At 37.8% G+C, this 23,707-nt stretch overlaps 1 protein-coding gene across 1 annotated transcript; it reads right to left on the bottom strand.

Annotated features, from left to right (window-relative positions):
- Window positions 1-29: 29 nt before the first annotated feature.
- LOC131794678 (C-myc promoter-binding protein) lies at window positions 30-23,658 on the bottom strand. The gene is made up of 39 exons (XM_059112211.2): window positions 23,512-23,658; window positions 20,656-20,971; window positions 19,506-19,695; window positions 19,061-19,117; window positions 18,830-18,899; window positions 18,394-18,563; window positions 17,937-18,029; window positions 17,181-17,323; window positions 16,828-16,894; window positions 16,359-16,417; window positions 15,875-16,019; window positions 15,189-15,282; window positions 14,780-14,861; window positions 14,528-14,570; window positions 14,199-14,277; window positions 13,417-13,493; window positions 12,658-12,725; window positions 12,096-12,169; window positions 11,840-11,901; window positions 11,606-11,689; window positions 11,207-11,259; window positions 10,437-10,505; window positions 9,895-10,030; window positions 9,543-9,583; window positions 9,368-9,467; window positions 8,921-8,965; window positions 8,590-8,652; window positions 8,043-8,108; window positions 7,380-7,506; window positions 6,491-7,091; window positions 6,009-6,060; window positions 5,235-5,622; window positions 4,483-4,640; window positions 4,022-4,114; window positions 3,418-3,529; window positions 2,969-3,014; window positions 2,531-2,641; window positions 2,126-2,190; window positions 30-1,927 (listed from the first exon to the last, which is right to left on the bottom strand). The coding sequence occupies exons 2-39, from the start codon at window positions 20,952-20,954 to the stop codon at window positions 1,746-1,748; spliced, it is 4,464 nt and encodes a 1,487-aa protein (XP_058968194.1). The 5' UTR covers window positions 20,955-20,971; window positions 23,512-23,658; the 3' UTR covers window positions 30-1,745.
- Between the last annotated feature and the right edge of the window lie 49 nt (window positions 23,659-23,707).

Below are 23,707 nucleotides of genomic sequence, written 5' to 3'. Positions count from 1 at the left end.
CTGGAAGAATGAGCACCTTAGTAATCAAATCACAATTAAAGAGCACCACTTGCGGTTTTATTGCACACTGACAAATAGGAGTGTTTGCTAGTGTAACTTTCACGAGTTATCAGCGCTATTCAATTATTTTAAAACAATGACCTGATCTAGTATTTACAATCTGATTTTTGATTAATACTTGGAAGCGATTCTTAAAAAGCACTTTAAATTATTTTTCACGATTACATTAACGGGCCATTTGATGCAAAATACCATCTACATAAGGACATTTTTTAGCCTTCACCAAAACCCTTTTAATTTCTAAACAACTCTTTTCATTGGCACGGAATAACCCTCGCGACTCATGCCAAGATCTTCGAATAAAATGGATTTCTGCATGTGAAGCAAAACTGCCTGATTCTTTAAACCACATGAGACAGTCATTACGAAAAAGCGTTCAAATGACGCAGAAAAAAGGGCTGGACTGAACTGTCATCGATCAGGAATTCTACCTGTTTCCAAACTAATACGAGGAAAGTCACGTTTCTGACGATTATTCCAGGCGATTGTAAAACATAATAAGTTAAATCTACTCTTTTACAACTTGATTAGCGTACGGTTAAGCGATGAAACTTTGCTAAACATTGAAAAATATATTAGATGCTTTTATGATTTACAATTCTTTAAGTTGATTAAATCTGTGAAAGTGTAGGTAAGAATCGTGTTGGCGCGAGCAATAAAGAAACTTTAATTTATAAAAAACGTTTCGATTTTAAACATAACTTCTTGTTAATTTTGTTGTTGTCGTTGTTGTTGTAATTTTGTGGCAAACAAATTTTGCTCGAGTGAGTTACAATTCTCTAGAAAGCATATTGTGAATGTAAAGCAGGAAAAAAAAAACGTTGCTCCTAGCTGCCGACGCAATAAGCCATGATTGAATTATGGCACTATCTAATGCTGCAATGATTTGCCTCATGAATAAAACCTTGTGACTTTCATATGAGGACAAGTTTCCACATCGAGACACTTCTATCTCCCCCAGTATATAAATTTTCTCCAACCATTTTTTGACCCCACCCCACAAATTTGAGAAAATATTCATTAGGCCTCCTTTAAACTTTAACTAAGTAAAAAAACCATATTTGGTAAGGTATTTTAAACCTCTAAACCTAAATTTCACAAGAAAATCATTGTAAAAGATTAGCTTTGAACAAATATTGGAAGTGAGGTCTTGGCTTAAGACCCTACAAGGTAAAGTTTGAAAAGTATATAACGTCAGCAATGAATTACGTATGGATATAATTTTGTGTGCAACTTCAAACACAAAAAGCCGCATCACTGCTGATGCATTGGGTAAAGATAAAAACGTAATAGTACAATTCTATGTTTAAAATCACTGATGAATACAAAACTAGTGAAATACTGATGCAGGGTGAGTGCCGAACTAAGGTAAAGTATTCAAAACCACTGCTGAGATAGAGGTTGACTATGTTAACAGTGCGTTCCCATAGGTAATTTTTTTAACCGTCATGGTAGCGCCAAGACAGAAATATTCTGATAATCTGACGATGGTGCTTTCGTTCAATGTCTTCGCCTTCTTTTTCCACCGGATATTGCAAAGTGGTTTTCAATGCCCAGTACCGCCATCTTTCGAGAAATGCCGACGGCCTCTGAATAATTTGCGAACATATATTCAGAGGAAACTTTACCCGTCTCGATCTGTTGACTGAACATCCACAGAGGTTAATATCTTCCTCGCAAGCAAGTCAAGGGAAGCTGTTGACGAGGTGCTTCGGAACCCTGGGTTGTAGTGTCGGTGTATCGAAAGTGCGCCTGCAATACACTGCACGAGTCGGCGGGCTTTTATCCTCCAAACACAACAGATCTGAGAAGTTCTTTGACTCAAAAAGGCTTCTATAGGCTCGTCTGTACTCTTTGTCGAAGGCATCTGAGAAAGTAGTCATGGTAATAAAATCTTTAATTACAAAATGTGTTGAGAAATTCACTAATAAAAAGTGGGGGAAAAGAAACGAGTATCTCCAAGTAACTTGTATTTTGTTCGCAAGGAGGTTTTACTAATAAAAACCGCATTACTCTGCTTGATATAAATTTCCTTGGACTTAAGGGAAAAACTTTGATTACCCACCGACGTCAATGTTCTCTGCTCCTAAGGCTGTCAGTGACAAGTAAAGCAACTCTCGATAAACACTCCTGACGGGAAGAAAATTTACATTTGTTAGGAACAAATATTCTCGACTTTCAAGAGCGCTTTGAGTGCCCTCGAGGACAAAAAGCGCGTAAAAACAGGTCAATAAATTTATAATAAATACGTATACAAAAATAGTTTAAGAGAAAGTTGAAATCAAAGTAGTCACAAATGCCAGGCTTGGAAGAACGCGAGTGGCCAAGTTGTGATTAATTTTGCAGTTAAAATTGATTCCAAGAGGGGGGCAAGTTTTCAAGAAAATTAGATTGCAAAATAAAGCAGTCACTGCAGTCCTGCATTTCATTCCACAGTTAAACACTGTTTCGAGTCTGGTAAGACACTTACCATTTTGCGTTAGGGTTGATGTTCTTTTGCCGGTTTCGTTCCTCCAGCAGTATTAAAGCTGGGCTGTAAACGTCGTTTTCCTGAATATGAGCCACTACTGACTGCAATACACTGGAGATGAGGCAAAGAAAAACAACAGGTGATTACAGGGGTCACGGTATCACACGCTGATCTATAAATGATCTAACAGGTATATCAAAACAAATATCACTGGGACATACACTGAGTCGTCCTTCGTCAACTGATTATAGAACGAATTAAATTAATTTCAGAGTGTAGTCTCGTGGAGAAAGGAAAATCCGGGGAATGACGAGAGCTAACAACAAACTCGCCCTCATGTGACACCGGGTTCTGGAATCGAACTCAGGCTACAGCGTTGGGAGGCGAGCCATTCCGATTCCCTCTTCCCCCCTTCTCCATAACAAGGAAAATCCTTACGCCCTAGTAGTAAGTCCTTTGTCCGTCAGTGATCCTTGCTGATCCGCTACAGGGGCAAACAAACAAACAAAATTTTAAATTATTAGTTTCCTTGTTAACTTTTTCCTCAAGCAAACACTAGTCGCCTGAAGTACATTATCAGAGCCACATGCGCAAATATTAGTTAAAGCCTGGCAGAAGGAAACTTCAAAAGAAGATGTAACCATCATCAATACTTGCTGAAAGAAACGACCCGAATGTCCACAGTGAAGCCTAATCTCTTAAAGAAATCAAAGCGACATTGAAAGTAGTGCTGGCTAGCAAAAAATTCTGCTTTTGACATTAGCTCCTTGTTCAAGGAAATAACTCTCCATTTTTCGATCATAACGCATGGAAAAAAATTCTTCTTACCAGCAAAACAGTTAATGTATAGCTCTTGCCCAGAAAAATTACCGTTAAATAGTACAAACCTGGCGCATTCCACAAAACGTACAATGGGACCGTGTCATATTCCTCCCTGTCTCCATCCCACGAAGTGGACACAAGGACCTGGGTTCCAAGTCCTGAGATACTGCGCCGCTCCTATCACGTGATCAATTAGACAGACTTGATGTATGAAAAAACATGCATGATCGATAGACGCCATAAAAGTCCGTTAAAATAAAAACCAATTCAACGCGGGTATCCAACTGGCCTGAAGGGCTCTATGATTGTCTTCAAAGGATTTCCGCTTGAGGCACAAGAATAATTTGATTTCTGCTTGACTGTTTAATTTCCAGTAACATATGCGCAGAGAAGTGAGAGTAGATCGTTCTAGCTTGAAACACAACGACGAGAAGCGACATTCAGTGTAAGAATCAAAAGTATCGTGTTCGTAAATGTTAACTTTTTAGCCCAAACTGCCAATGTGTACTAACGGCCACGAAGACCCTTCAGAAAGCAATTGACAAGTAAAATTTCTTGGCAAAGATGTAATGGCATTATATACACTCATCTGCCTGATTTAACACTAAATTCGACCAACCATTTTAGAAAGAAATGAATCACAGCAAGAAAAAGGTTACGTTTCTTCACCTCGAATCTGTCAGCTCTTTCGTTGCTGGGGTAGGTGGACAACACGTGATCTGCCAAGTGCGAGGGTAGGTCAAGCCTTTTAAAATACCAAACCTGAGGGGAAAAAACGCATCATTCAAAACTAGTAAGATTTTCAAATGGTTCCCTAATTTTCGAGGAGAGAGGAAGGAAGACAAATGCACTGGATTCAAACCAAAAGGACCGTAAATCCTCGAATATTATCTTTTCATGTGTATTAACAGATAAAGTTTGATTACACTTTCTTGCAAGTGTGGCTCGTAGACGTTTAACTTTGCAATTGTCCCACGTTTTTTAGAAATGAATAAAATCTTTCTCATTTCGATGACTAAGCTTGAGGTTCACAGCATATCTACTATTTCTATTCCCACTATTTCTTAAAAAGAAATATAAACATGAATAAACTTCTGTAAGAAAAAAAAATATATAGAAATTTGTCTCACCAGATTCCAAAAGATGTCAGGTTTCGCTTGCACGACGTCAGGAAATTGTAGTGTGCTGATGCCATCATTTTCAAACATATTTTCAAGTTCTTTTCTCAAAACCAAAGGATTAAGGTAAGTGACCATAATATTATCCCTTTCTTCTGGAGGTCTGGATACTGTAAAGAAAGAGAGAGCAAATCAATTCAAGGTGTCACAAAAATCACCTATATTAAGCTATCAGATTTGTGAGGAAATAAATTGTTTATAATGATAATAATAACAATAACATAAAAGAATTAAATTGCGCCATTTCCACAAAGTAACCAACAGCGATTTACAATATTAAAAGTTAAATAAAAAAATAATTAATAGAAAACCAATTGAAAATACATTTAAACGAAAGGTCTAAGCCACATTATTAAAACTATATGATATGTCATAAATACGCTTAGATTTAAAAGTGGTCAACGACTTGCACCTCCTTATATCCTCTGGAAGAGAATTCCATAATACTGGTGCGTTAGATGAAAAAGCTCTAAAGTAAAGTAAAGTTATGCTAGAGGAGCGCAATGTTCTCGGAGGAATGTAACGCTATAAAAGTTCCTGTTTCGAGACCATTGCTTTGCAACCTTTAACTTCTCAGAATCATTCAAGACTTCAGCTGATACTTTAAAGCTAATTTCAACAGAAAAATTAAGTAAAAAAGACGCCCAAAAATTATCCTTTTTTTTTTTTTATCTTCAAAAGTTCATCAGTCAATCTTTACTTACCGTACCACGTGCTTCCGTGGCTACAGGTGCTGTTGCTACTACGCATGCGCTGAAACCATGATCCAGTCCTCGGGCTGCCATGCAAGCTCCCCGAGGGACTGGCGTTGGCGCTTGACGGTGCACTGATGCTGTGACGCATTCGATGGTGACTACCCCGTATGGGGACGGGATTAGAGGCGGGGGGAGACAGCGCAACGACACTTATTGGTCGCGTGGGAGCGGAGAACTTGATAAGATTAGATTCAATCGTGGAAGGCACCGAGTTGCTTAGCGGTTCGGAGGTCGGTTCCACTTCGCCATTCCCCGGCAGAAGTTCGGAACTTCCGAAGCTGTTAATACTTGACGATAACTCTGAACTTGGATGCGATGAAAAACAATTCCGGTAATCCTTGGAGGAAACGATAGAGGTTAAATGGTAAAAGCAAGCAGTAGTATTAGGGTGCAAGACAAAAACATTTTTGTGACAGTCTAACCTTTTCTTCACTTTTTTCCCTCTAAAGAGTATATTACATTCATGCAACTTGGGAATTTCCCTTTTCGTAAATGACAACCTCAACGTTTTGGATACAAATCAATACAGCCAGAAAGAGAGAAACCTTAGCAAATGAGGAAAAGTGTTCGATGAATGCATAACTTGCGGGATATGGGATATAACGAGAACGTGAATTGGCCACAGTAGAAAAATTTGAAAGCTGACGTTTCGAGCGTCAGCCCGTCAGAGCGGATTCACGCTCGAAACATCAGCCTTAGAATCTTTAGAATTTTTCAAGGTACCTTGATCTTTACTGTCAGTCTTGCGACCTGCTGTGTATGGCAGTAGGGGCATCTGTACAAAGAAAAAAAAGAACGTATAGGAAGGAAAAAGGCAAAATAGCAGTTTAAGAATATGACAAATTAAACAACAAAAAAAATCGGCTTTTTAGCTTCGAGGTGGTTTAAGTCATAAGGAACCTTCAACTAACTTTTTCATATCAAGGGTCACCAAAACGTCTGAATAACTTTTCGTTGCGTCATCATCATTATCATTAACTCACCAAGCTAGAGTTTTCAGCTTCGTGACATCTGTTCACAATATCTTAAAATTGAATAATCTACAGCATCTAACGAGAAATGTCTGACGCTGCTCAAAGACTTCCAGTTTGTAACAATATTTTTACTATCCCAAGGTAATTTCTGGAAGCCTTTTCTATATTCTCAACAAGCAAACAAATTCGCAGGCTACACAGTCTACACGCATGCGTCATGAGAAGCCCTACCCGGTGTTAAGGTTGGACTCATCTGCTGTCCAGCCAGCCAAGATGTCTTCATCGTAAAGGTATCTCCCACATTTAGTACACTGGTTACACGAACACAACACAGCTTCCAGTGCAGTATCAGGCTGTAGAGCAGCAGGAAGGCCAAGAATGACATCATCCAACATCCTGGTGGTGTACTCATACGGATCAGAGTCCTCACTGTTGGCATTGATATACAACGTGGAATTCTGCAAGCCATCGCTAAACGCAGCTGATAACACCGACGTTTCGCTGACAGTTCTACCGTTCGTGTGCCGTTTTCTTCGTGTGGAGGACGGCACACCGTCCAGCGACGTGGTGGACAGGTTCAGAATGTCCGCTGCTTCAGAGGCCGTAGACATTTCGCTGATTGTTCGCTCGCGCCGCGATTTGATCTCTCTATCTGGAGTGCGTCTACCTTCACCATCATTCGACTCTCCCAAGTCAAGCAAGCGTTCGTGTGACAAGGCTTTCTCGCGTTCGCGTGACGGAGTGCGTGACCGGTCGGATTTTTTCAGTGTCGCTCTTCTAGGCGTGTCTAGTAGATCTAAGTCGTTGTTTGACCCGGTCGGGGACAAGGAATCTAGGAACAAATTACAAAGGAATAACCTCACTCCACCATGTTTGTGTTATAAAATCTGTGAACCACAAGGAATGGAGAACAGCAGACAAACAACAAATTAAGCTTTAAGAAAAAGTGCTACTTTTTTTTTTAGTCCTTGTCTTATAGGAGGTGACAGAACATTGGTTCAATGAGATAAGGAATACACCACAGAAGAAGAACTTATCCAAGTTAGAACAAGGATTGCAGAGGACAGGCGAAAAACGATGATTGGAACGACCTAAAAGGAAAATTCAAATTTCCGTTTACCTCCTTTGTTATTCTTTGCTAATCTCGCTAGTCTTTGAAGCTCATATACAGCGGCAAAGAAATTCCTTAGCTTATTCCACATGTGTGAACTGGTCGTGTTGGAAGGCCATTTGCCCTCAATTACAGCCTGCGAAAAAGAGAAAAAAACCATCAACTATGACGTAACACAAACACTGAATGCAAAGGTTCTGTCGCGATAAAGAATTATTACTTTTGTGATTCGCGACCTTTTGGCAATTACCCTTCAAGAGATCTTTCTCCATACCGCGAGCGAGATGTAAAAAAATGTCATGTACTGGCCTCAAAGTGAGAAAGCATGGTAGAAGGTTTTTAAAATTTCTGATCAGTGAAAAGCATATTAACCATGAAACAACATCTGATTGTGAGATTTACTGACCTTCACATGACGGTTGGCCAGCTGGAAAGTTCTCCTAGGGGAAGGTAAGAGGGAAAAGGTTGGGGTGGGGGAGAGCGGAAGGGTTAGGTTACCCCGCGAGCTGGGAAGCACGTCATCTGACCAGGGATATAACATACCGGTATATCGTTTACAATACACACGTATGGAACAACGCGTGGATCAGAAACTTTTACTTTCAGAAGAAAGTTCGGAGCTTTTTCTTTCATAGAGCCAGGAGCAAATTTATAATCAAAACATCTCCTTACCCTGTTGTAGTAGCCGTACGTGACAGCATTTGGAGTTATTCCTTGGTTTTTCATCTCAAACAAGACCTGAATGGAGAAAAAGAAATCACATTTTCCAAGAAATTACCACACATCAATGTTGAAAGAGCACTTTTTAGCTAAATACGTCGTGAACGCGCAGGAGGACGATTCTAGCTCAGAGATATCATCTTGAGTAGTAAAAAAGACATTTTTTCACTCAAGTGGCTGTTCTGTGATAAAGAGGCAGGCAACCTACACTATATTTAATACTTCTGGTAAAGAAACATACAAACACATTTTCTTAAGTGGCGATGCACGTGATATCAATACACTATCAATTCTGTTAACACAATAACCTCTGCTTCCGTTAACATTTCATGCGACTATTCTCAACAAGCAGATCTAACTTATTCGATAAACCAGCCAACGTACTTGTGATAAACAAAAAAAACAACAACAATCTTAAGTGTTGTTCTTTCGTGCCTACATACACGTAGGTACAAACATTGACACGGCCTGTATCAGAAACAACTGCTATGATACTGACCTTCACAGCTAAGGCTGGGTGACCGTACTGCCCACATAGCTGCATAAGCACTCGGTAGCAAACCTGGTTCATGAGAGAAGTAGGAGTTAAGTCTCATATCCAGTCCGGAAGTGAACCAGTTATCAATCAGATTTGGTAGGCCAGAACAATTCAGCCAGTAGGGAAGGCCAGGGGTTTCACTAATCTATTCCCTACGCAGCTTTCGATGGCGTAATAGGCGGAAGTGACCAAGTGACCAAGTCTCTTTCTGGAAGGTTTTTTTTTACCTTCACTCCCTTAAGTTAGGGAATCTCTCTCAAACATTGGCTTCTAGTGATTTTAGTAGACTCACCTCATCTGGTAACTTAACACCCTTTTTCTTCATTTTACACAAGACCTGCCGCAAAGATATTGTAAAAGGTGACTCCGTTGCCGAACAAGGAAAGCGGGGTTTGGACGTATTCGTAAATAGGAAGTGTTTTTAAGACACTCAATTGAAATTCGCTACATCAAAGAGTTCGCGCCCGTGTCATATTTACTCTCTGATGATCTCTCATTGAGGCGATGGGATAAATTTCAATGACAAACACTTTACTCAGTAATAGGCCAAGAATTATGTTACTTATGGAAAAGAGCTACATCAACATTCCTGACATTCCATTCAAAACGAAGAGGTTCTCCTACGTAGCCACTCTTGGTAATGCCACGCCACGGTTCGGTGTGAAATCCAAAACAATTATTGCGAAAGAAGACCATGAAACTTCTCAATACTTCCTGCCCAAATGTACATTAAACCCACCTCGAAAGCTACGTGTAACACTTTAGCCTTGTTGTGATGACGCTTCACATAGGCGGGAAGATGAATAAACCACAAACTGTAGCAATGAGCTAAGAGGCACCTGGCGTAAGGAACGAAACAAAAGTTAGAAATTAAACAAAACAAAACAAATGAATACACAATTCAAATAACTCACTTGGCCCAGCTTATGGGACTTCCCGCGTACTTTTTCGCCATCTAAAGAAAGAGAAAAAAAGTTCAAATTTGAGATCGTCCACAACAAGAACTAAGGTCAGCATCATACGAGTTCTTGTAACCTTCATGGCAAACCCCTGAGGCTTGAGGGAACGTCGATACCTCTTTTCCCTCCGCTCTTATGTCATTCCCAAGAATTAGATGATCAAGCTACGGTTAAAAAGTAAATCTATTTCACCGAACAAAACAGAAGAATACCCCTTATTTACAAGGACATGTCAAGATTTTGGGCATTAACCCTTTTAGTAAAAAAACAGTAAAAACACATTTTTCAGACCTCAGTATTTTATTACCAGAACAGATTGATGTCTTTCTGCCTTTGTTCTTTTGACCACAGGAGATACTGGAGGCGTCTGAGCAGGCTTAGCAGAAAAAGAAAGCCCCTCAGGCTTCATAAGATCGACATTTAAAACTGGAAACACTGGATAACTGATGGAAAAAAAAATAATCAAATCAAAAATTGCCAAAGATTCGACCTTTGATCACGTGTTCTAAGTGAAAGCAACATCATAGCTAACGGCGTGGGGCTTGGGATGAGAACGACTTCGAAAAATTCGTCAGCAAAAGTTCACTAAGTAAACATGGGAGGAAACAAGCTTCCGTTTTCGCTGGAAAAAATCGACACATCACGGCCGACGCCCAGATTGGCGATCCCACTCTCTCTCCTCCTGCCCACTTCCACAGTTAATTGACAGAAAATTGCTGTAGGAACAACGAGAACTTGTCAGGTCTTCACCTTAATTAAGAATAGTCTTTGAGGAATCAATTCAAAACCGTCTTGGCCACCCAATGAACCTGCCTGAAATTTTCTCAGTTTTAATAGTTCTCTACTTACGTATACAACTTCCCTTTATCCATGTTGGAAACATCTGGTGGTGTGACAACATAGGTCCTCTGACCACCCCTGGTAAAGAAATAATGTGTATTGAAACTTCCACAGATAGAGACTTGATTTCTATAACGCAGATGGAAGGATATCTAATTGTTCGGGGTTCCATCACTCACGGGGGAATCGAATGTTGCACTGCCTTGCCTTCATAAAATTTGTCTTACATCTCCTTTACTTTATCGTTCCTAGTCATGGTACCATAAGCTGGGCCCAAAATTAACTTTTAGTCGTGGCACCGACTGGAAATTTTAACGTTTACTTTGATTTAATTGCCAGACGGAACGAGGTCGCCAAGGAGTGGAATTTGTCTCGTATGCGTCCCACTGCGAAACACGAAATCGCGAAGTTTTGAAAGAGACGTTGCTATGCTTTAAACATTTTTCTACTTGAGAAAGATCACCATTTGAGTACATACAAACGCAATGAACTTTCCGCACCGATTTACACGGAACCAATTGTAAAAACAGTTAATTTTCGGTCGCATTGGCGACCAGCTTGTCACAATTTCGAACCTTGAGAAGGCACGGGGTTTAAAGCCCATGTTCCGCATAACTGACGAATGCTACAAAGACTGACAGGAATTTAGTCGGCCTCAAACGTAAATGCAGCAATATGAAGTCGAAATATAACGGTCCACAACCGATGTGGAATCTATAAATCTTTTTTTTTTTTAATTTGAATTTTAGGTAAGACTTACTGAAATAAAACAATGATACCTTGCAACTGATTCATCTACTTCAACAAGACGACAGTCTGGTAATACGTCCAGCTACAACACAAAGCACTCAAAAGCATTACTCTTTGGTCATCTCACAAAATCTCGGGGATCGAGATACATTACGCCGGATTTCGTGTACTGAAATCTTAAAAATTCACAAATCATGACGTGGCTCAGTCCCAAAGCCAAAGGTATATCGGTGCGCTTACGAGGATTGTGGGTGCATCAAACCACAGCTGGGAACTGGGCATAATTTATGGCCTTAAGACAGGGTTTACAAAGTAGAGAAAAGCAAAGAGTTGTGGAAGTTTGTGGAAGTTCCTTCCGGCGGAAGGAATGAACAGACATATCAATGTGGGACACTCCCAAAAAGAATCCTACACATAAAGCGAGTTACCTTTTCTAAACAGTTGTCAAAGAATGCGAACAAAGAGTCTTGTGACGATACAAAGGATCTCCCTTCAATAAACCGGCTAAACATCTGTTTGAAAAAACAAACAAAAAAAAAACAAACAAAAGCAAAAATCAGACGTATAGAATAACTCTAGCAAAAACATCATTACACCTGGGCTCAAACAGTACCACGGAAGAAAAAGTCAAATCAGGAGTCATAGTCTAAATTTTTTGTTACCTGTGTCCTTGATAAGATTTGAAAAAACTTTGATTGTGAATTCGGACGACTCCTAAGAAAACCTAGCAAAAGAAAAATCCACAATCACAGTCTTGGTTTTAAGCCACAAACATACTCAAAAACACTTAATTCAGCTCATTTCAACATAAAACGCGATTCTTTCCAGGTACTTTCACCCTTTCAAGAGCTACTCAGCACAAGTTGCGGTTTAATAATTTTTCCATGGGCAAAATAAGTGTGTCTTCTACATACAAACCTTCAAGGTCAAAGAGCGACGTCAGATCGCACGTCCCCTGGGTTGGTCTTGAAGTGATTGGTTTTAAGAAAGCCCTACGAAACAATTTAATCGTTTTAACTGAATGGGTTAGCATAGGTAATTATTGCTATAAAAATGCTTATTGACCCCTATAAACTCGAGTAAGTACATCGCTCTGACAAAGGGCTAACGTTCGAAAACGTCAGCTTTAGAAATTCTCGACGACGGCGGCTAATTTAAAATATCATCTCAGTTGATGAAACCAAATTATCTTGTTGTAACCCCCCTTACCCCCCCCCCCCCCAAAAGACGCAGCACCACAGTTTCTTTAGAAAATGACCCCCTCTTATGAATATTATCCTTCGAAGAAGAAAAACTCAAGGAAAATCGAAGAAGTTTCGTGTTAAATAGAACTGAAATTTGTCGACGGTGATTTCTCCCTATACTATTCTTTATCGCTGCGTTTTTAAATAACACATTAACATCTAGATAACTAACTTTCATTTTTGTTTGTTTTAATTTTTTCAAATAATGTTTCATCAAAAAAGAATGTTTTACTCACTCATAGCCTTTCAAAATTGTTGCCATAAACCGTAGGAAAGCATCTTGAATGGCTACCTCTAGTTGAAGCTGAGAAAAAATAACATAGCTCATGTGATGGAAAGTTTCATTGCATTTGTCTAGATTGGAACGCGGTTGCTGCATGAATTTTTTTTCTTGCCATTAGATAAGAGAGCATCATTGTCATGAGATTAGAGAGCATCTTCATCTTGCCATTAGATGAGAGAGCATCTTCATCTTGCCATTAGATTAGAGAGCATCTTCATCTCGCCATTAGATTAGAGAGCATCTTCGCAGTTTTTTCCTTTTCAAAACATTTAGCTCAACATTTTGACTCTTTCATAAGCACTTAGTGTAAATCGTCGCATTCCCTGTAAGTTTAAAGCAAATGGATTAAGTGTCGAAAGTAATCAAGGATTGAATTGGGTTTTCTTCCCTACGCTCTGTGATTGGCCCAAAAAACATCCTCTCAACCAATCAGATGCAAAACTTGAACCCGACGCTACTTGGTTACCCGCGTTTTCCTGCGCCTCCAGTAGTTTATTTGTTTTCACTTTGAGGTCTCTGATTGGCTGTTGCAATTTTTTTCTGCAAAGGTTTTGATAAAACTCCCTCGATATGCGCCCCATTCTTACCCCGTTAGCCTACCTTAGCACGCAGTATTTCAAAGGTTCATTCCATTTAATGGCTATTCTCTTAGACATTTACAAATTATTTAAGATATCGTGTCTTGTTAAATCAAAGCTGCAACGAATCTTACCCTTTTTCTTGAATAGGACGTGTCATGATCCAGGGGAGCTAACTCGATGGCTGTCTCTATGATATCTCCACCAATAGCTGCAGTCAAATCAAACTGAACATTACACGACCGTGTACAAAGCTATCAATTTCCATAACACTTTCTGTTTTCTTACTTTCTTTTTTCTGAAGCCACTCACTCATTCAGTAGCACAGGCTTTTCGCGCTACCAGTAAACTCGCTTGAACGCTACTTCGTGACTCTCCATTCAACATCTTTCATGCAAGTCATATTGAATGCTTTAAAACCGTTCGATTCTTCAGTTAAGCCCACCAAAAAGCCTTACTAACGCATATACAGTGTGAAACCTGTGTTAAGCGGTCACCTACGATGGCGGGCGGACCACTTAATACAGGTTCCACAGATTGGGAGTGTTATTTAAAAAAAATACAGAACGCAACTTTATGTCATAATTGACAACTTTATGTACACGATCTTGCTCAAAAATACTCACTTTGATTTTTAGAAAGAAACATGGATTATAAATTAGTTGATAGATTATTCTTAGTCATATTTGAGTGGTTCGGCGTTAAACGAGAGATAATACAAACAAGACCGTTGAAAAAGGTAATAGGTGACCGCTAAATAGAGGTGAAAATTACAGTGATTAAAGGGAAACAAATTCGGGACTTAAGGAACCAGCCGCTAAATACAGGTTCGAGTGTATTACCCTATCAATAGCGATGTATTTTTAATCATTTCACGTACACTTGTTGCTGAATTTCTCAATATAGAACAACTTACATTCTCTTTCCTTATGGCACAGTTGGTATAATTGATAAAAAAGCTCACTCAGTCTTTCTTGTAAGACTTTTCCCGGTTTCTGCATAGAAGTAAGAATGGAATTTAAATGAGAGGCAAAAAACGGAGGTTAGCGCTAAACCTTTACTCCACATCCAGATAAGAATTCAACAATTGTCAGCCTATGCATAACTACTACTGCTTAGGATTGAGTCGTTCATGGAGATATAAATCCACGATATATATCTTGTTTGAATCGACAAGCATTTCCAAATTTACAATGGTAGTAATAAATTTTAAACTCATCCTTAATCTCATTAATTATTACATACCTTTGGAAGACTTTTCCAGCTAGCACCTTTGAGTTCATTCTCTCTGTAATGTACATAAATTCACCACATGAATTATGAAGAACGATATAATTGCACGGCGGGAAAAACGACTCTTTATTCCAAGATGTATTCCAAATTGATTTTATACAATACACGTGTAGCTTGAGATGTGCCTAAATCTACATTTTAGAAAAGGTACGAGTTGTGAGCCTCAGTAATACAAAGTTTTGTCTCTCATTTCACCAAACTTACAGTGAAATAGTGTTGTTATCTAGGTCAACACAAGTGACATCATCAGGTGGATCATACTGATCAAAGTATCGTGAATCAATACCTGAAAAACAATAGTAGATATCTTTCAACACATCAACCTCTAATGTAGTATTTATTCTTACACTTAATTTGGTGTAGAGTATAATAATAAAAAATTTCGGAAAAAAAAATTTTGTAGAAAACGAACAGCTAAAATTAAGGGCGTTTGTCAAGAGAATGTGGTACTGGCATGGTTGGTCTTTAAGTTAGGGGAAAAGAGCCGGAATTGAATTGTTATGAAATTAAGATGAGAACCAGTGTTTACTGTAAAGTTTAATTGATTACCAAATGTTTCAAATGAAAAAGTAGATATCTTATTTGTTCTGTTTAATTCTTTCCTTTTACTTACCCACAATAAATGGACAAGGTGCATCTAGAACATCATTTAACCCTAATGGACAAAGTGGAACATAGGGGCATTGCCAGCTGAAGGGAAACAGAAGCTGAAAGAGAGGAACATCTCAACTGTTTATGGACAATGAATGACGGCAACAGTTTGTAGTATACCTAGCTGCATTTACATGTACAAATGTTTTAGCAGCTGAAAAATACACTAGCTAACTGTTAATACTACATGATGTTAAACTACTTCCTTTCATCACAATTTTTTTAAGAGAAGTTCCTAGTTTCTTGCATGACATGCGAGTGCTAAGACATTGCATAGAGTATACCAACATTTGGTGGTATTTTCGATGCCTTTATTCTTACAAAGCTGTAGTTTACGCAACCAAATGTGCTTAATATGTTCATGACAGTACCACTCAAAGAAAATAAGATGCAAATTTTTCTTTCTCAAACTGGATATCAAAAAACCATACAAAATGTACCAGATATTGGTTCTTTATTGTACATAAGTAAAAGGGATGCTACAACACTATAACACCAGCCCAATCCCTCCCATAAAAGTTAAGTGTTTCCTAACAGGTCACTAACACTCATGTCCATCAGCACAATTGGATCAAGAAAAAAGAAAATCAAATCAAATTAATTTAGAAAGGAGTAATGTGATGGGTTTTTACAATAATCACAGCATACCGTTGTTATTGCCTCAGCAATACTTGTCATCAGAGGTGGTCGTAGAGAGTGAATCAGTATTTTGTGTTCAGTGAGAACAAGATAAAACAAAAGCATGGCATTGTCTGGATGCAGGTAGCGAAGCATAGCTATGTAAGACGCACCACTGAAATAAACAATACAAATTCACTGGTTAATCAACTACGAAACTTTCAAAATGATGATGAATGACCCCTTACACCCTAACATCAGTATGCATATTCTAAATAATATTCTCTACACATTTCCTAAGGTACTGACAAGAAGAACATCCACCCAATACCTCTTCCTTCCATACATTGGCCACTCATATTTGCATAAATTATGAAAAGTGTTTGGACGCTATAATTGTATTTTGAACATTTGCCTCGGCACACTAAAGCAACAAATCCATTTACAAGCACTTGTGATAGTCAAGAAAGATTAAGTCTACTTTCATGAAAATCTTAATTCTAATCCATGTTACCTGACTGGCAAAGGAGTGTGAGAGAGTTGGCTTATTTCAAATGGATCATACATGCTTGTCTGCAAAAACAAATTGAAAAATAAACATGTCACTTCTGGCCCTCTAAATAACATCCATCTGCTCTTTGGGGTTTTGTAATTTTCATAGGCTATTCAATTCCGCATGAAAAAAAACAAAAAACGTTTGCCTCTTGGTTGACCTAAACCCAAGCAAAGATGGGGGTGGGAGGAGGAGGAGGAGGAGGAGAAGGAGGAGGAGGAGAAGGAGGAGTAGCAGTAGTAGTAAAGGTTACTCAACAGGTAGCTGTTGCTGCCTATTTGCTTGCCATGTTTTTCATTTCATGCCTACTGAACTGTGAGGTTGGTACAGAATAGTGCTGTAATCAAAGACCATCAGAAATGTTGCTTTGTAATCTACTTTTGACTGATCTCAAAAAAAAAATAATAATAAATAAATAAATCAAGGGTACCTGCACAAGAATTCTTGGTCTTTGGGGTGAAGGAAAAGGAACATCAAGCATCAAAATTGCTATATACCTACATGACAAAGATATATACACCTGTCTGTCACATTCTATGCTTAATGAGTTGATTACAACATTCAAAATCAATTTGAAGAAAGGAAAACATTGCTTATCTTTTGATGAATTACTGCATATTAAGTAATGAAAGTAATATCAAAGCAACTGGCTCATTGTTATGAACATCAATCACACTTCCCTTCAAGTTAATCAATTCCAACATCTTCAGATTTCAGCTGTAAAACTTAGCACCACATTGTTTACAAATGTAACCAATAAACTGCAAAAGTATTCTAAGGTACCTTTCAATGGGCAGTGGCTGTGCTGATACAGAAATTCTATACAACTGGGACAGGAACTTTTTGAAAGCTTCAAAAAATGGCCAATGCGACAACACACACATGCACTTGTTTGTGTGAGCAACTCTTTTCCCTTCTTCAGAATTCTAGAGACAGTCAACAGTAAATGGAAAAAAATTTTAACTGGAATACTTGATCAAGAAGTTCATTCGGCACTATAGATGGCATACCTATCTGCCTACCTACCACATATAAGTTGCCTGCTAAATTTCAATGACTTGAACTATTTTCATTAAGAAATGGAGAATCATTTTTTTGTATCTTTCAACTATACTCCTTCTACTGCATTTCTTAAATGAATCCTCCACTACAGAAACAAATCATCGTTAAAATTTAAGATAATTTTTAAGGTAAAATTTGTTGTAACAAATGTAAATTTGAATAAAGTATTTTGTGCTAGAAAAATTGAAACAGATATTGGCTGTTTTCAAACTGCAGTTCTGACCTATATTCATTTTAAAAGACTCAGCTTATGTAGTTTTTCCATAGTCTTCTATGCCTCTGACCCACATTACTTATGGAATATCAGTGCGTCAATTTTTTTTTTTCTTAGTGCATCATCTGCTCAAGGCCTTGCAGTCCTTTCATGAGCAAGACATTATCACATCTGGTTAAAATTTTTGCTATAATCTATTTCTAAAATTTCCTTATTCGCACTTCAGTTCAGTAAAAGCCCCTTAGAGTCACTACAATACTTACTTGGTCATCATCCAGCTTTAAAGCTTTTTTCCTTTCCTCTGTCAGTTGCTCCTCAGGAAGCAGTTCAAAGAATGTTACTGCTGCTCCATAAATCTTAAATTTGGTAAAAGTTAATATTTTAATGTAATTATCAACCCTAAGATTTATCTGCTGATTGTAATGCCATACACATTCCCCATATATTAAGCACACTGGAGCAAAAAGGTCAACTAATGTACATGAAATACATAGCAGTTGATGAGAGAATTATTAAGTTTAAGAATTCTCAAGCAGCGACATGTTTGCCTTGTGTTTTTTGTCACTCTTCACATGTTATCCTGCTGAAGCTGAAGTATTAGTTTACTAGCTTTAAAATCCCAACCTAAAAATTCCACTTTTGTTTGTTTTCTTAATTAAGACATGTTGACAAATTCACAATCACTTCAGACATTCCAGAAAATTATTAGTCACAGCATACCTTTTGGCCTGAAGCACCTGTAAGTACAAATGTGGAGAAAGAGGGAAGAGGATATTGAGAATTTTCAGGCCAGCACTCAATAATTGCTCCTTGAGGAAGGCAAAACATTGGAATTGTATCTGGAAGTGGAAAACGTTCATAGTCCTCCACAGGAAATCGACTGAGAACCTCTAAAAGATAAGGATGAAACAAACACTTTTTTAAACAACAACACGGAATTCATGAGGATTTATGAAAAGATTAACTACAGTTCCAGACACTTGTCTCTAGAAGCGGTTTCCCCTGGACTGAGTCACGTGTCTAGCTTTGTTTGAAAGGTCTTTAATTAACCATGGTAAGGTTGTACAAAAAATTGAAAAACAGAACCATTTGAATAATGGTGATTGAAACTGAAGTTTTGCAAAGTAAACCATGAAATGCCAGCACACTCTGTTACCTGCAGGGTACATGATAGAGCGCAGCCTTGCTAATGACTTTCTGTAACAAAGGTACACATCTGATCCAACCTGAAAAAGAATTATGAAATGAACTGTCACGAGTACCAAATATCTTACTGAGTAGCATTCCAGTGAATTGTGCAGCTCTTGATGAACATAAAACCTCTGCATGTCTTAAATATCACATGACTCAAGCAATCACAGAAAAAAAAAATGAAAATAAAACCTACCATGCCTTTGTTGAGATTCCTGTCGATCAAGCAAAATGCATGTGGTGGTTTTTCATTCTACAGGAAAACAATAACCCTTCATTATAAAATGTTACTTGAAAAATCACTCAGATGGAACCACAGAGCGGACCCAGAATTTTCTCTTCTCACCAGGCCCACTTTCTCTTGCTGACACGCCTACAATCCACACTGTTGTTTTTAGTTATTCATTACTACTCATTGAAGGCACACAGGAAAGACACACAACAAACAGCAATGGAGAGGAATGTGGGCCGGTGAGCAAATTAAAGAAATTGGGCAAAGCAGAAAGACAAATATGCAAGTCCTTTCCATAGTTCCCTGGTTTTTTTAGTACAGACTCTGGAACTGCTACATCAAAGACATTCTATTTACATAATAAATTAAGGATCTTAAACAACTCAGTTATCATTTCATTAACAAATACCTTGCTTGTTATAATAACACAAATCTCTGTGACTGCCAGTGAGGAGTGAGCCATTCTGTGGGGTGCTCGACGATAAGTGATGAATGTTCTATTTCCACCACTGTTGTTAACATTAGCTGACTTTCCTGTTTCGGTATATGTCACAATGTCACATCCTGCCATTAAGCGGTCTTTTCCTTCATAAAGGACTCTACAATCACATAATGGCCGATACACAGAGTTTTGTCACTCACAAAGATAACTCCAACTTACATACTTTTGACTACGACCCCTGGTTGTAAGAACAAAATAAGACTTTGATAGTTCTGATCAAGTGCAAAAATCCCACACCAAAACAAAGATAATGTAATGATATCAAGGCTCATTACAAAGGCTTATTACAAAGGCTCATTACAAAGGCTCATTACAAAGGCTCATTACAAAGGCTGATGACACTTTAAGATCAGATATTAAATTTACAAGTACAATATCCATGATCTTTCAAGGTACCATTTTCCACCACTGATAAAACAGGTAAAGTTAGCCTTACCAGGCCCCAAAGACATAAAGTGAAAGTGTGGGGGTGGGTAGGTTATGTGCTGGGGCCAGAGATCCTGCTACTTAAAAAACACACACTACAGAAATTTTACAAAATACTGGCTGGAAGAGAGAACCAAGCCAGGAAACTGGCTCTCAAATGGGTGGTGTTTGAAGCTAAAAAGGTATTAACATTTCAAGGGTGGATATCCAATGACCAGAAATAGAACATGGAGTGGGCTGTTGGATTATGTTGTCCTTCTATCAGAAAAGCAACTAGAATCTCTCGCATGTTTGGCACAGAGGTTGTTTCACCGTATATCACCTCAATATGTACTTATAGGTAATAATTCTATGATAATCTTAACTCTTTACCTCCTAACATCAGTATGCTTATTTTCTACACTATTCTCTCTACATTTTCTATAATATTAAGAAGGAGAACTTGTTTCATAGTCATTATATTCTTTCCTGGTGATCATTCTCCCTATTCTCACAAACTTATGTTTGATTTAGAGATAATACTGTGAGGAGAAATTAAATGCTGGTCACTCTTGTAAAAGTAAAATGATTATGTAGAAATCATACATGTAGGTGCCTGTAGGAAATTGATACATTGTAATGAATTTCTTACCCAATATCAGTCAATGGAGGTTTGTCTGTTCCTCTGCGAATGCAGAGGTAACATGATGGCTGTCTTATGGAGCCATGATTAAGATCAGCAGGAAATCCTGCAGGGGTTTTGTCAATGCATTTGTATCCAATTGGAGGTTTTTCTCCCAAACTCTTGAATATCACAGTAATGTCTGTGATTGGTTCCAGAATATTCCTTTCATCATCCAAGTGTATAGCATTCTGAGTTGACTTGCCATTACCAAGGCCAGCTACTACAAAGTAGTCTCCTACTCTCAGAGGTTTTTCACAGTCAACCATACTCCTGAGACATCATCCTTTAAGGAAAAAAAATAGTATTGTACGTAAAATAAACAATTATCATGTTTCCAGACAAAATTTTGTTTCAAAACATAATTTTTTTTAATTTATCCTCTTAGCGTGAAACCAAAGCCTCAATCCTATCAAACTTCAAATACTTTTGGTTATTTACTTTTTCTTAATGACTTTATAGATTTAGAAAGATTGATTGTCAGCCTATCTAAATTCAAATGTTACCTGTGAAGAACATATTTACCATTTCCATGCATTCTCTCTAAAAGTTTGTTTGATCACATTAGTTAATAAATTTGAACTTTTGTTAACACAAATAGCTGGACCTGTCATGGTTGACAATATGTTTTACAGATGGAATCAATGATATCTTTCAACACCAGATGTGTGTGCCATCATTGTGGTTAACAAGGAAAGAAAGGCTTGATCCAAACCCAAGGTCAAGTGTGAACTTCCTGTTAGCTTTGAAGTACATCTAGATAAGATATCTTATCATGTTTCTGACAAAACTCTACTGAGTTGAGGAATAAACTTAAGGTAGTTTATCAAATATATTTCTAAAAGGTCAACAATCATGTGACTGAAAATTCTCTGACTTAATTTGACTAACAGTTGAAGTAGTTTGTCAAGTTTTTTCAGGAAGAAATGTTTCAGTTTTGATTTTGGTTTCTAGCAACATGTATATCAGTTTTACATAAATTGTTACATACTGTTCTTTCTTTGATTTTAACCTTTGCCTCTCCATTAAATACTCTTGGAATTTAACACACAACACTAGCAATTGATCAAGATGTTATTCATTCAGTTATCAAACTGTTGATCTCTCTGCCACTATTTTTGAAAATAATTGAATTCAGCTAGAAAACTAGATTGTTTGGGGTTGGAGTCCTCTTAAAGAAAGGGGAATGGGGGAAGGGGGTGAAATCAGAATTTCGTTCCATCCCAGGTTTATAAAAAATACACATATTACATGGCATATACCACATAGCATGAAAACTTTGGAGATCTATTAAGTCTACAGATTGGTAATCTTTTGAGTTTTGCTGGAACAAAACTTATTGAATTAATATTCATCGAATTTCTGGAGTAATTTTAATTCCACATTTTTCATGTCTTGCAGCTAAATATTGACAGAAAAGGAAAACAACATTTTAAAATGTTAGTACAGGGCACATGTATACCTTGTGACTTATACCCAAATAGTTGGATATTTTGAACGAGTCCATAAAAGCACATACAAATTAAAGGACACAAAATTCATGCAAGGATTTTTACCAGGAGAGAGGGTAGTAAATTTGAATCCAAATTTTTATTGAGTGATTTTTTTGTGACATCATTTTAAAAATCCCCAAAGAAATGCCTCTAGCCAGAAGTCAACATAAACATAAATGCAAATATCTTCAAAAGCTTTTCATCCAGACACGTCTCAAACCCAATCCTTAATTAGAATATTATTCCAAGAACTTCCACGAAAAAGCACTTAAAAGTGTAAGATATATATATTTTTTCCAGTGCGGTACATCTGTATCATAAACCGGAAATACTTGTAATTAGCATAGTGAGAGTTTCATTTTAAGACATGTTTTCTTGTCATATAACAATTAAACGAAGACAAAACATTTGGCATCAAAACTACACCAAAAATTGCAAACTGCAATGATCAGAGTCAAATCAACCGAGTTACATTTCAATAATTTTCCACGCAAAACACTCGAGCGAGGGAACCTCAACAATGGCGAAGTAGCATCTGTAACCAAATACCTTCTGATGCGCAAAAAACTGGTAGCATTCAATCAGCGAAAATCCTATTTCATTATCAACTAACATGTATCTAAAATTACACTGTTCCGTCATCTTTCGTTTTCACGTCGTCCAAGAGTAGTGTAAGTACGTATCTGACACAAAACCCTCAACAATACATCTTGCGATCTCGATACAAAAAGGTCGAAAATGTGGCCACAATACCACAAAAAAAAACAGGCAAAGTATAACAGGCTGAGCGGAAGACGCTCCAGATCGCTTTCTGAAATCTGGCGATCGAAGAGCAAGGGACGAAGAAGAATCAAATTTGAAATAAGCTTTGCCTTGTAAACCAAATTTAAAAATCACACCCACCTCACTGTAATAAAGTTTAAATATGTCAATTCGAGGCGAACATTTCAAAAAAATTCAACGACTTCCCCTTACACTTGCATTTAGAAGTCGCGAAAAGATGACGGAATATTTAAACCGGCTTTACCTGCGTTTGTGAATCAACAATTTAACACAACGTAGTAATAATACAGTGCCAGAAAAATTTCACACAGATCAATTACTTTTTTAGATCGCGTTCATTGAGTTCATCCAATATCATATAACTTGGTATGTCGCATACAGATACAATTTTTTCAACGTTCCTTTTCATCGACAAAAACGACATTTTAGGCTCAATGAAATGAAAAAGAACAAAAGTACACATCGTCTATAAACGTAAATAAACTCTCCGCCGTACGGAAAACGTGATTGCCGTAAGTTTCAAATCGTTTTCAAAATCTGAGAAAAGTACCTTCACTGTGCATCAAGAAATAAATCTTTGTCGTTCGAATTTTGCTCCATATCGTCTGCAGCAATTTCATCCTCAAAAGGGGTGAGTTTCACGGTGTAAAAATCCGTCGGAAAAAGCCACGAGGAGCCAAACACCGACGAAAAACAAAAAAAGTCTAATTAATGGGAGGCTACCAAGTCTTCCAAACTCTTACTCT

This window comes from Pocillopora verrucosa, chromosome 4 (genome assembly GCF_036669915.1).
Source record: "Pocillopora verrucosa isolate sample1 chromosome 4, ASM3666991v2, whole genome shotgun sequence".
In the NCBI taxonomy this organism is placed as follows: Eukaryota; Metazoa; Cnidaria; class Anthozoa; order Scleractinia; family Pocilloporidae; genus Pocillopora; species Pocillopora verrucosa.
The sequence above is the reverse complement of the archived record's forward strand: the minus strand, read 5'-3'. Positions and strand labels throughout refer to the sequence as shown.